Genomic DNA, 13128 nt, shown 5'->3' with positions numbered 1-13128 from the left:
CCTGGACGCAGCAATCGGCCTAGATCTGCAGTTGGTTCTTTGCGGGTGGCATGCGCAGGTTTGGGGGCTAGCGAGCCCGCTTAAGAGAGCAGCTCAAGCGCGCTGCGCGCTCGACTCTGGCGACCAGAGCGGACGGCTGCCCCCGCTGTGAGGTGCTACGGTAGGCCGCGCCCCGCGTGTATTTGGGTGGGCAACGACGACCCATGCTATGCTGCCATGGGAGAATACATTGGTAGGTAGGTACCGTAGGTACGATGGTACTGTAGGTACCTGGCACGGGTACCGTCCTCGGGCGGTACGTACCGCTGCGGGAGTTGCAGCCACCTCACCCCGGGCGCCAGAAAGGAACTTCCGCCGACGGGGTGTGGGACCGTGGACCACCTCGCTGGCGTCGCTCTCCTATCTTTTTTTTTTTTTCGTCTTCCGCCTTTCGTTTGCACCACCCTTGCTTGCATGCTCCCGCCCAGCGCCAGCCACCCGACCAGACTTGGAGGAGGGGACACCCTCAACTCGCATTTCCCATTGTCGCGACTCAGTCAAAATGTCCATTGTTCCAGTCCAATTGCTCGCCTTTGTGTCTGTTGGTCACAAACAAACTGCGACTGCTTCTCACAGTTGTCAGATACCTAGAGCGTCGCTTTGCCTTGGGGAACACGAAGGTAGGTCGCGTTGATTCTCTATCACGTGACATTTGCATATCCTTCCTCGGCGGGGCCCATCCTATGAACTGTGAGGTGGGAGCTGACCTAAGCGCTGCCGCCTGACGTAAGCACTCGTGGCCCCCAGAGGCGCCAGGAACCGACAGACAAGGACAAGGCACCTTCCGCTCCCGACTTCATCGTGACGCCTGGACGTCCACTTACACTCGACCAATTATTTCCTATTTGCACCTCTGCGAGCCAGCCCTCCTTCGCAATTAAGAAGACGACTCTACCCCTCGACGGGGGGAAAAACAAGCGTTTCTAATCTTAGCCTCACCAATTCCCCGAGATGCACGACACCGCAGCTCCATCACACGAACCCTTTTTGTCAGTCAGAGCCTCCAGCCAATGATATCGCCCACTCCGACTAAGCGCCCACTAAGCGCTCTTCCTTTACTTACTCTCGCGAACGACGTCAAGCCACACCGCTGAGTGCCCTTCTTCTAGAAACTTTCCCTCCACTTCAATCTGCAATCTCACGCATCCTCGGGGCGTCTAACTCCTATTAATAACTACCGGGCCCAGCAGTATGTTCTGACCATGGCCGCTGCCCATGGCCAAGCCGCGTGGAGATCTCCCACCCCTCCCCGAGAACTTACATCTCCACTGTCCACTGCTTACCTACCCGCCAGGAACTATACGCGCCGAGTGGCAACTGTCTCCCTGCAAGGTACGCCAGCGACGACGCATCCCCTATCTACTCTGCGGGGTGACGAAAGCCTCTTGACTCGCGCCTTGGCCACCCAAGCAAGACACAGAGCCGCATCCAGAGTGCCTCAGCGTAACGCCGATGCCCTTCGCCTCACCTCGTCTCACGGTGCCTTGTCCCTCCCTTCCTAGAAGCCCTCTCCCGTCTTGCAGGAAAGATCTCGAGATGGGCAAATACGCGGCCGTCTGTTGACGCCTACAACCTACACCCCCCCTCCGTGACTCCAACATCTAGGACCCTGAAATCACGAGGCATAGCCGTGGCGCGAAGACGTTCGCCAAGCATCATCTAGGCGACCTCCTGCCATTGGACACGTCGGAGTCGACGATGCAGGTCCGGGGATCTGGGGGCCCCGGTGATCTCGTACGCCCATCCAGCTGTACCTCCCCCTTTTGGCAATCTACATGGCCCGGTCCCAAGGCAAAGGTGTTGCGGAGACTCCACGGCATGCTCATGCTCGATGCCCTGTCGACTCCAGCAACAACCGCTCTCCGCGTCGATATTTATAGATGCCGTTGCTATAATAAGACTGTAGCCTCACCTGCAGCCGCCGATGAGCTGCATCTTGCTTAATGAGACGTCACGTCCCGCGTCGAACCTCCGGGGAACTTCACACCCAAAAGGCCCTCTTATCTCTGGCAACCACCACACACAATGCAATCCCAAATTTAAGAACAAAGAATATGCATACTTTTTACACTTTCCGTTTCTGGGTATCAGATCTGCATTTGCCCCCCTGACATCATCTTACACGAGCACATGATGCCCATCTCAGCGCGGGAGGCCCAACAGGGCTTGTCTCTCTCTCTCTCTCGCTTGGACTTCGTCTGTATCCCCGGCGGTTCCTAGCATGTAGGATATGCCAATGATCAATCCACCTGGTCATCTCGGCGTTTTGTTTCACAATTTCCCCTCCCGCTCATTGCTACCCTATACCGAAAAGATAAGGGCACATCGTCCAGAGATGCCCCTGTTCACATCACCCATCTGGGGCAACACCTGGCAAGTTGGGCAAGCAACAGTCCTTATTCTCTCATTGCATCGTTTCAAGCTTCTGTTCCTATCATGAATTCTAGAGGTGGCGGGTGGGGTTTTCCTCACCCGTCCCGCTTACCCCGTAACATGCCATTTTTGCATCGGGGCCCAACTTTCGCGCCGGGTTGTGTATGCGGCCCTCGACCGATATCTCGTTGCTCACATACTACGCCGGACTAGGGGTCGATCATGCGCGCGCTCTTTGCAGAAGCTCACATTACTGCGGCCTCCCGCGTCCTGTCTTACACGTCACGGCGCGTAGTCGATGGTAGGTACCTCGATGTCTAATGGTACTTGGACGGTACCTGCTTCACTTCTTCTGCCTTTTGGCAGTCTTATCTTCCCCCCCGGCGCTCATGACGCTTGCGCTCCGTTTATGTGACGCCCCGCTGCTGCCCGGCCGCGCTGACCTGTCCTTGTCCGCGTCACCCTTCCCCTCTTCCGTCGCGGCCGGCGCGGCCGCCTCTCCCTCTCCGTTCGTAACCGCTGCTGCCTCGGCCCCGGCCGCGTCGCCATTGGTCTTTGGTTCGTCCGTCTTGGCTGCCTCTGCGGGTGCGGCTTCGACGTTCGTCTCGCCGTCTGCTGTCTTGTCCTTCTTGTCTTCCATAGACCGACTTGCGCCCTCGCCCTCCTTGCTCTCGGCCGCCGGGTCGGCCTCTGGCTGATTCGTCTTTTCGCGCTCCGCCTTCTTGGCCAGCTCGAGCTTGATCTCGGCGTCAATCTTGTCCGTGACCTTTCGAGCGTCAAGCAGGCTATTGACCGCGCCAAGTAGGAGCTCGTACTGCGCCGTGACGGGTGCCGTGGGCATGACGAGGCGCGGCGGGATGTCGAGCTCATTGAGCGTGTTCATGATACGCAACTGCTGCTGGTTCGACTTATGCGTAAACAGCTTGTTGATCTTCTCGTATCGGAACGTCGGCCCGCTGGACAAGCGGTCGTGGTGCGTGACGCCGTAGACGTGCATCTCGGCCTCGGAGAGCTTGCGACGTTCCTGTTGCTGGTGGCCCTTCTTTCCTCCGGCCGGCGCCGTCGGCGTCTGCGCGACGCTGCTGGGGGGGTCCTTGTGCGGCTTCTCCGCTGGCGCCGAGGCGGCCGCGGCTGCAGCGGCAATGCTCTCGCGCCGGTTCGCGTTGTCTGACGCCGCCGCCGCCGGTTGTTGACCGGTCGCAGGCGTGGAGGGACTGACGCCGTCGGCCGCCATCAATGACTTGCGCTTCTTGGATTTGTCGGCGTTCATCAAGTTTTGCAGGAGGGTCTGCAGTCCGGCGCTGGACTTGAACGCACTGATGTCCTGGTCAGTGTGCGGGTAGTCCAGGCGGTTGTACAGCTCCCGGCGCTCCTCGTTGAACCGGTCGCTGCGCGCGAGGATGCGCTTGATCTCCAGCAGCAGTGACTCCTCCTCCTTGGCCTCCTCCTTGCTCCGTGTCAGCGCGTTGTTTGCGAAATCCTTGCGCAGCTTCTCCTGGTTCGCGTTGAAGTTGGCCATGAGCTCGTGGAGCGTGTACTCGGGCTGCGTCATGTACTGAACCGGCTTCTGGACCGCCATCATCTTGGCTGCGACCTCGTAGTACCGCGCCTTGAGGTCCTCCATCGTCCGCGGCTTCGGCACGGGGATGATAGCCTTACTCTCGTCCCCGTCCGCCGATGCCTCGCCGTTGATGGCCTCTGGAACGTAGTCGTATCGATCCCATATTATCGGCCACCGTAGGTCAAAGTCCCGGACCAGACCCAGCAAATAATCCGTTTCCTCCTTGGTCCAGTCGTCGCTCTGTAGGTTTGTCCGGTACTGGTCCTCGCTGTACTGGGGCACGTCCACCTCGACGTTGAATTTTGCAAACATGGAGTTCTCGGGCTTCGGGGCCCCTTGCTCTCCCTCCACGTCCTTCATCTCCGCATCTCCGCCCTGCTCTGCGCTCTCCTCTGCCGTAGGCGTCTTCCGCTTCCAGTGCTTGAGCACCAATGCGCCGCTGTCGCCCCGCGCCGAGTTGGTGAACGGCTTGAGCTCCCATTTCGTCGCCGGCTTCCTGCTCACGAACCGCCGCTTCTTGAAGATGGAGACCTCGGGTACGATAGCGATTGGGTTGTCGCCGCCCAGGTTCTGCACCTCGCGGGCGAGACCCTTCAGGTTCGGGCGCGGGGCGGAGGTCTTTTGCTTTTTGGCCGGTCGGGGGCCCGCGTGGCTGTCGGGGAGGTTGAGGACATCTCGCACGTCAGAGGATGTCATTCTCGCGGCGTTGTGGAGGACGGAAGGAATAGGCGTGGTTTTGGCGTCGGCCGTAGATCGGAGGTGGTGGTTTTTTTTCTTGCTACCTTAATCGACTGTCGTTCGTTTCGGTCGCATCAAATTATCGACGTTCGGTGCACATGCATCAAGGAAATGGGTATCATGGAATTCTTGCAAGGCAGCCTCGCGATTAAAAAGTGATATTTTGACGGTATTGGGGAGTATTCGTCGCGAAAAAGTGAAGAAAATAGTCGAAAGGTGAGGTTGAGGAATCGATTGACGGGCTCCGGATCTCGAATCCCCCAGAGTGCAGCATTTCCAGGTACGCGCTTGCATTTTCCGGCGCGCAGTGCTGTCGTCCAGACCGCACGTGATCCACATCTTCCCCCAAGGGTGGCCCGTGTCCCCCTGTTCAAAGGCCGATTTTTCGAACGTGGCAGCTTTGAAGCGCTCCCGCGCACCTTGGGACTTTAATGTGGGCACACGAGCGAACTGGCTGACCTGGCGCTACCAATTCGAGGAAACGATAGCATCTCCAAGTTCAACCCCCTCGACAGCCGACAACCGACAACCAAAAGGACGACAAGCACGAGTCGACTGCCCCCAAAAACGTCCACGGTTCAACTCCTCTCGCCCCGTCAACTCGAATCCGCATCCAGGTTTCCAACATGAGACTTTTCCTCCCCCTGCTCTCGCTGAGCGCTGTTGCGCAGGCGCTCTACTTCTACATCGACGGCACCTCGCCCAAGTGCTTCTTCGAGGAGCTCCCCAAGGACACGCTCGTCGTTGGTCACTACTATGCTGAGGAGTACGATGATCGGACCAACCAGTGGGCCAAGCACGATGGTCTCAGCATCTACATCTCTGTCGATGTAAGCTACCCCCTGATCGCGCACCAGCTTTCCGGAGCTATCATGCACCTCAGCTATCCCTTTGCCAGCTCGGCATCTTCAATTGCAAACATGGACTAACATGTTGCTCCTAGGAAACCTTCGACAACGACCACCGCGTAGTCTCCCAGCGTGGCCAGGCATCGGGCCGCTTCACTTTCACGGCCGCTGATGCTGGCGACCACATGCTCTGCTTCACCCCGTCTTCCACCTCTGGCCGCGCCGGCTGGCTCTCGCTCCACTCCCACAACGGCGGCATTCGCCTTACGCTCGACCTCGCCATCGGTGAGAGCAGCGAGATCGAAAGCTCTGACAAGAACAAGCTCGAGGACATTGCGACCCGCGTCAAGGACTTGAACGCTCGCCTGCAGGATATCCGCAGGGAGCAGGTCTTCCAGCGTGTAAGTCACCCCCATCGCGCGCGTATTCGCTGGTCCCGGACCTGTGTCCTTTGGAACGACTTATGGAACGGCCTCGGTGGCTTGCAGAAGGTATTGCGGTGCTAACAACGGCATAACAGGAACGCGAGGCCGAGTTCAGAGACCAGTCCGAATCCACCAACGCCCGTGTCATCAGATGGATGCTCATCCAGCTCACCGTTCTTGCTGTCACCTGCACTTGGCAATTGTCGCATCTGCGGTCCTTCTTCATCAAACAGAAGCTTACATAAAGAATCGAAACAAAAAGCGAAAAGGTTTCAGGGGAGAAACGCCAGGGCATTGATTCAGAGGGATCGATTGGTCCAGGGTGCTTCATTCTCGGGAGAGAAGCGACCCATTATTTTGCTCATTGCTTCTTGCACATGCTGGCTTGAGGCTGGGGGGAATTGACTTGTAATGATATACACACCATCTGTAGCTATGAAAGCGAAGCTCGGTCAACGAAGCATACGTCTGAAAAGTCACGATTCATAACCTTCATGCCAGGAAAGACACGTAGTTCTGTGATGCTGGTATGTCGCCCCCCTCTGCCGGTCCGAATGAGCGGTTGCTCCTCATGTCTGGCGTAACAAGAACAACCGCAAGACAAGCCTCTTCCTCTGCTCCTTGTCTTTAGACTTGACACGTATATCTGGTATCTGCTGGGAGACCACTGTCCGAATCTTTCATTTGACCAATACAACCTATTGTCTGACCTTGTCTCAGCCCTCAAGGATCATGGATGCAAAGGGCAGCCCTTTCGAGCAGCCATCGAGACTTCGTAGGTCGCAAGACAGCCCGCAAGCGGAAAGAAGTATGAACCCCAAGGGATCAAAAGAGTTCACTCCCCGGTGGGAGCTACATCTCTGGTGCACATGCTGGGATTCGGTGCCATCGCAAAGCCTGTCGTCGAGTAGGCTGTCGGGTACGGAATCGAGGGGGATTTGAACGATCGACCTTGGCGATTGCACACCACTTAGACGGCTTGACCTGAACCCCTACGCCTAGGAGCCGCCCCCGTGCTGATTGATGCTTCACTTCTTTCAATAAACGGTAGAAATAGGGCAGTTCTCATGGTTTCTATTACGTTGGGATGGAAGGAGCGGGTGGGGCGGTGCGGCCGGTGGTGCGGGTGTTGTCGTGATGGGATGAAAGGGTTGCCAGGGAGATGGTACATGTGTCCCGGATCATGTGCCGCCTTATAACGTGGTGTGTATTCAGGCCTCTTGCCTCATTCCTTGACTAGGTAGGTATCATGTAGGCCAGGCGTCTTGCGAGGAAACGCTACGCCGTCCCGTACGCATACAACGTTGAACTGTGAAGCACATGGCATCCGCCGACAAACTCTATTTAACAGTTACAGTATGGCCAAACGTATTTCCCGGCTTATTTGGCCTCAATGATAAAGAAGTATGGCCTCGATCACTATGTCTGTGCTTACTTCTAAGGTGTAGAAGGCAACAACAACTTCCTTACACATACACCACGGACGTTACACTTTGAAATCATTTCCTGTACCAAGCCTATTTACAACAATGAATTACGTTCCAGACGGTCATATGGCCGCTGAAACAAAGTGATAGACTCTGTATATATGACAGTCAGTTTTGGTATTTTCACAAGGTTGCCCACCAAGCTAATATAACCTTATTGAACGCCAAACCATATCACATAAGACCATACCCACTGGAGAACTCGGGATTCCGTTCGCTCTCCCACAGATAAGCCAATGTAGGAAGAGAGGCTTGTTTAGAAGAGTGGGATCCCCTGCTGACTAATCCGGCTGCCGTTTAGATAGTTCGGCCGTTTTGCTGTTTGGCGCTAACCGTTCGCTTGTTCTTTTTTCAATTTTTACAAACCTACTCTTTTCTAGTGGATTAGGTGAGACATACGATCAATAAAACCATAAACAAACGACGCTCATTATAGAGATCACCGTCCAAGGTTAGCGCACTGTGCGAAGCTTCATGCCTGCCGAGCATCTCCGTTAGTAGGAATTACTTCATTTCTCCCTTGCAGGCGAGAAAGGCCAACGACTTTATTGACCTGCCCGTCCCGGCGTGACGCTGGCTGTAAGATGCCGGTACAGTTGTCAGATGTGGTATAATCACCTGATATATTTGATAGTGATGAGGAGTATAAATCTTTTTTTTCTCGCTTTAGGCTTGTTTGTAATATGAACTCGGCTAAGGCCTATTCTCGCACGAAGACCCGCATGCCTGAGTTGCATGATTCCGTCTCATAGCTCGTAGTCTTCCCACATGGGCACAACACGGATGTCGGTGTGACCATTATTCATGGGAATAGGCGTCATAGGTAAGGTAAATACAGTGCGAAAGGAAGTAAATGAGTCACACTCAATCCAAAAGATACGGAATTCAAGGCCCGCACGAAAGGTCAAAGGATGCTTGTATTTACTCAACCGCTGTTATCGTGACTCCCGGTGTAGTCGTACCAGTGGCCGCAGGATGGGTGTCAACCCAGCTACCGCCGGGGTTTGATACGCACACCACGAAGCCAACGTAGTCGGCCACATTCTGACAAGATCGTCCCAGCTCAGGGTTCCAGGACACGATCTGAGCCCACATAGCCTTCGCACCATTCACGATGCTGGTGCAAGTGTCTCCGTTCTTGATGACGTACGGCTCGCATATCGCGGCTGAAGGGATGCACAGCTGCGTGCTCACGGCCGTGGGGAAGTTGAACAGTTGACCACAAGGTTGTTGGCCATGAGAAGCTGTACCGTATCGATGCGTTGCGCCTTCGCGATGGACTGGCACGTATCTCTGCTCTGCATGGCGTACATCTTGCCAGCAAAAGAGGATGAAGGTATGCATGAGGTTATAGCGGACGTCTGGACCGGCGTCGCTTTGGTTACCCAGGGCGGGCTCGCGGCCGGGGGTGTGGTGACCTCGACAGTCGTCTTACAAGACGACACAACCATGCTGAGACCGCTGATTATATCGGCGTTCGAGGCCAGTGACATCTCCACCTGAGTCTTGATCACGGAAATAGCGCACTCGTTGCACATGACGTTTTGGGTCTGAAGAGGCTGTCCTCTGCTGATTTCCGGGGTTGACTCCGGCTAGTTTCCCGAGCACCAAATTGCAGTTGTCGCCGGCACTATCCCGCGTTATCCATAGTTAGCTTTCCTTTCCTTCACAAAGACCACCTTTGCCAGACTTACCTATTGGATATGCATAGCACGTTGAATCTCTCCCAAATGAGCTCGCCGCTGTATCCAGCGTCGTAGCTGAATCCATCGGCGCCATCATAACGGCTACTCTCGCAGGCGGCCTTGACTTGTTTGATGTACACATCAATGCGGACCTGCAATCAGCCGTGCAGAGTGCTTTGACCGTAACCTCGTTGTAGTAGTTATTAATCTCGGTCGCCCAGGTGAGGGAAGTATCGCAATTGACGGCCTGGTTTAAAACTCGGATGCATGTGTCGTTGAGACCACGGGCAACTGGGGGAATATTTGCTAGATGAACATCAGCGACAGCTTGATTTATCAGGCCGATGAGGGCCAAAACGGCTATTCTTTTGAGGAAATTCATGATCTTTATTTTGTTCAGGTTTCTCTGCTCGAAACCAAGAATCCAGAGATGGCAAAGAAGCGAGGATAAGGGGAAACTGACGAAAACGAATAGGTTGGTCCATCCCGGAGTTCAAAATCCCTCTAGCGCGCCTTATACGCGCGCTACATTGAAGATACCCTGCTAAGAATTGAGGGTAACGCGAAAACTCTAGCTGACACAGCGGACTTCCTGTATAAATCGTACTTCTCGGCAGTGGATAAGAACGGCAACCGCAAGTGGGCAAATACTGACGACGAGGCGTGGCCTAGTGACGCCTTTAGCCCAGGTGGCTGGATCACCAATGCCAAGTTCCCGCGCGTGGCTCTAAGCGGTGGGAGTTGGTCTCAATTTGGTGCCTTTGGGAACCCGGACATGACCTTTGACGGTAACAGCAACAAGGTAACATGGATTGGTGTTCCTGATAGGATTCGGTGACTAAATCGCATCCAAGCCGCGTTCAGTTTAGTGTTTTCTATGTACATTTTCCGGGTCTAGATTCGTTTTTGTTTAATAATTGTCTATGTTCCTTTGTTTTATAGCTAGATCCTCTAAAGCATCCTTTACTTCATGGCACACCTGCCACGTACTCCCACCTCTCCTCACGTGGCTGAAAGAGCACCTGTAACAGGCCGCCGTAGATACTACGGTCGGCTCGCTCATCAGTCATAAAGTTCCAGTCTTCAGACGGAACCCTTTTAGTCCAACCAAGCGCGTCCTTCCAGCTTTGTAGCTTCCCATATCCGCCATCATCTACGTCCTCCTTAAGCTGGGTAATTAGAAAAATACCTCGTGCATACGCCCCATCATTAATCCTCTCAGGCAGGTACCATGACTTAGCTACCACCTTATCTTTAATAGCAAGACGGCTTTTCAGCTCAGCCTCATAATGCAGTACACAGGCCCTCACGCGGTTAATAAACCAAGGGAAGACACAATCGAACCTGCCGCCGTCTCCACGAGATTCGATAGGCTTAGGGTTCATCCGAAACTTCCACTGCTTCTCAGAGTCCCAGATATCTGATGGGGAAGGCTGGGGCATAGGCACAGCGACAACTTCAATCCGGTTTGGCAATAAGTCGTTGCCGCGACGCTCTTCGTATGTACGCTCAAAAATCTCCTGCACTAACTCGGCGGTACGACCGGGACGGAGAGCCTCTGGGGTGGTGTCATAAATTACAAACGCGTACGGGGGTCGGGTGGTTGTGAGACCGGCCTCATCGTCGTTGGCGACCGTTTCTGTGGCCTCGTAGACGACAAAGGCGGTGGAGCCGTCGTGGCTTGGTGCAGGGTGAACTATTGTCTTGTTCTTTGGCGGCGGCTTTTGCAAACGCTTTGCTTGGGGCTGTCGTCCTCCACGCTTTCGAGGCTCCGGTTATTGCTCCAGTTCTCGTTTGGCTTGCTCTTCTTGCTGTCTTGCGAACTCCAGCTCCTCCTCCTCGTCGTAGGAGTCTTCATAGTCGTCTGGAGGGTTCGGGCATGGATCTATACCGAGACTTCCGCAGGCATAGCACATAGCTGCAACTTTTCTGACTCCAGTGGGATAACAACGTCGTTGTTGGTGTTGTTGTTTTTCACAGCTGGTAGTGACAATGTTGACCAGAGAAACTGCTCAAAATCGGACGAGAAATAACTCAAAAGGTACGTGATTAAATCATCGCCTGTGCCCCTTGAACAATAGTAGAAACTGAGTTTTCCTGAAAAGACGTCAGCAACAGCAAAAACAATCATAGATATACTGATATATCTATGTAATTATACAACCACAGTCATGTAGACCGAAGCGACTGGAGCACACGTTTGCGAGAGCGAAAATCGCAACGCTCTGAATTACTAATGGAAAAGCTGCAAAAAAGACAAGAAAAAGAAGAAAAAGAAAAAAAAAAGCCTGTGTACACCCGTGCAGCCCTTCGTGAATTATTCAAATAGAAAAGTAAGACTATGTTATACGTATGTTTGCCAAAGTACGTCAATTGATAGGATATCTTTGTTGTGTCTATGGTTCACCATGTGTATCTCGGAAAAGCCCCTCATCTGCAAGCTGGCCATGTGGCCAAGGGTGCCATCGGATTTCGCGTTTTTAGCTGGCGCAATGCGATTTCAGATATGTATCCGACATTCGCCCGGATTGCCCTACTTTCATCTGGGTTAGGCTGCCGCATTGCCTGCTTTAACAGTTTCACGATGTTCCGCACCGTCCATTTTAGGGAGCAATACCTACCACTTTGGGTTGTTAAAGCCATCACAAAAATGCTGCCTCTGCTCTTTCTACAAGAGCCTAAGTGAGGGCCTGATTAGTAGTTGAGTCTTTGACGATCAGCGAATACCTGGTGTTGTATGTCTTTTTGCATTTTTATCCTAACTCCTTTTACTTTGCCTATCTATTAACGAGGTTTGTGAACAATCTGCAGCTACCGTCTTCGAAGTAGTAGAACGGCTTATCTAATAGGTGTAGACAATAACATAGTGCTAAAGGCAACTAAGGTAGATATGTAGGAAATCCTTTATTTTCTTTGACTTCCCTAATCTATAAGGTGTTGCAACCGCTCTGACAAATTTTCTGTATATTGTCGGCCTGAAGACATCTAAAGGCTTCGGGAGGTATTGATAGTGGAGCTGCTTATGGTAGGTACTGGTCTTCTCGTTGAAATCCCGGAAAGAGGGACAGGATGTAAGTAGGCCTCACAACCGGATCGATTACGGTTGACAGTGGTGTCTCTCATCTAGGGCTGATGCACGGAGACCGTAGGCACGATGGTAGACTTCGTCCCTCAGCGACACGGAGTGCATTTCAGATGAACTCCTGGAAGAGTCTTGCGAGGCAGAAGGTATTGAGTAGTAGTGACCGCCTCCGCTAATCGCTGCTAAATCCTGCTTCATGAGTACCGTAGAATCACTATCCACATTGCTCGTTTTGTTAAGCGAACTCCCAAGCTTGTGCGTGGACTCAGTCATCCGACCTAGCCCAAAACCCCACTCAGTGAGGACAAACTGCAGTTTCAAAGGAGTTGCCGTCGATTGCATCAACGGTTGCAAAAAACCTTGGTCACATTACTTCGCTTTTAGAGAAGTAGCACCAGTAGCAGCAACGTCCGGGGTCCAACCCTGGCTGCTGCCCTTCGCTACGGTTGAACAGAACAAGACTCCCTGCTTCTTTTCTCGAGTGATTGGGTACAATTGGGATATTCAACCTCCTCTTCGACGCTACCGTGATTCACGTGTAGTTGCAAAAGACGTTACCGAAACTACAAACTAGACGTATGGTAATGAGGCAACTTTGAGGCGTTTACGTCAACAACCCTACTTAGAGACTAGGCGGCGTGATCTTTATCATTGTATGTGTAGTTGTAATACCGCAATTACCGAGTCTGGCAGGAGTTGTCTTGCCATACTCTGTCAAGCGCAAGCGGTCTGCTGTCACGAGGCCAACATGAGCCCTAGAACCAAAACGACTACAAAGCTTGGATAGGGAGTGACATCACGAGCCCATCAGCATTTTCCCGGAACCAAAGACTATCCAGTGTCTGTATGCAGGGTCCCGAGACCTATGAGGACCAGTGTAGCACTAGGGG

At 53.5% G+C, this 13128-nt stretch overlaps 4 protein-coding genes across 4 annotated transcripts; 1 reads left to right on the top strand and 3 right to left on the bottom strand.

Moving 5' to 3' along the window:
• Window positions 1-2755: 2755 nt before the first annotated feature.
• ColSpa_11153 (SWR1-complex protein 5) lies at window positions 2756-4669 on the bottom strand (the record flags this gene model as incomplete). Its single annotated transcript, XM_049277365.1, has 1 exon — window positions 2756-4669. One exon carries the CDS (start codon window positions 4667-4669, stop codon window positions 2756-2758), a length of 1914 nt encoding a protein of 637 aa, XP_049133322.1.
• Window positions 4670-5337: 668 nt separating this feature from the next.
• Window positions 5338-6229, top strand: ColSpa_11152 (protein ERP1; the record flags this gene model as incomplete). The annotated part of the gene is made up of 3 exons (XM_049277364.1): window positions 5338-5541; window positions 5655-5960; window positions 6080-6229. 3 exons carry the CDS (start codon window positions 5338-5340, stop codon window positions 6227-6229), a joined length of 660 nt encoding a protein of 219 aa, XP_049133321.1.
• A 2163-nt stretch (window positions 6230-8392) lies between these two features.
• Window positions 8393-9009, bottom strand: ColSpa_11151 (uncharacterized protein; the record flags this gene model as incomplete). The annotated part of the gene is made up of 2 exons (XM_049277363.1): window positions 8393-8653; window positions 8692-9009. 2 exons carry the CDS (start codon window positions 9007-9009, stop codon window positions 8393-8395), a joined length of 579 nt encoding a protein of 192 aa, XP_049133320.1.
• Window positions 9010-10124: 1115 nt separating this feature from the next.
• On the bottom strand, window positions 10125-11014 carry ColSpa_11150 (uncharacterized protein; the record flags this gene model as incomplete). The annotated part of the gene is given in 2 exon segments (XM_049277362.1): window positions 10125-10877; window positions 10889-11014. The coding sequence occupies 2 exon segments, from the start codon at window positions 11012-11014 to the stop codon at window positions 10125-10127; spliced, it is 879 nt and encodes a 292-aa protein (XP_049133319.1).
• Between the last annotated feature and the right edge of the window lie 2114 nt (window positions 11015-13128).

This window comes from Colletotrichum spaethianum (assembly GCF_022836535.1).
Source record: "Colletotrichum spaethianum MAFF 239500 DNA, contig42, whole genome shotgun sequence".
NCBI classification, from domain to species: Eukaryota; Fungi; Ascomycota; class Sordariomycetes; order Glomerellales; family Glomerellaceae; genus Colletotrichum; species Colletotrichum spaethianum.
This window is presented reverse-complemented; position numbering and strand designations above follow the sequence as displayed.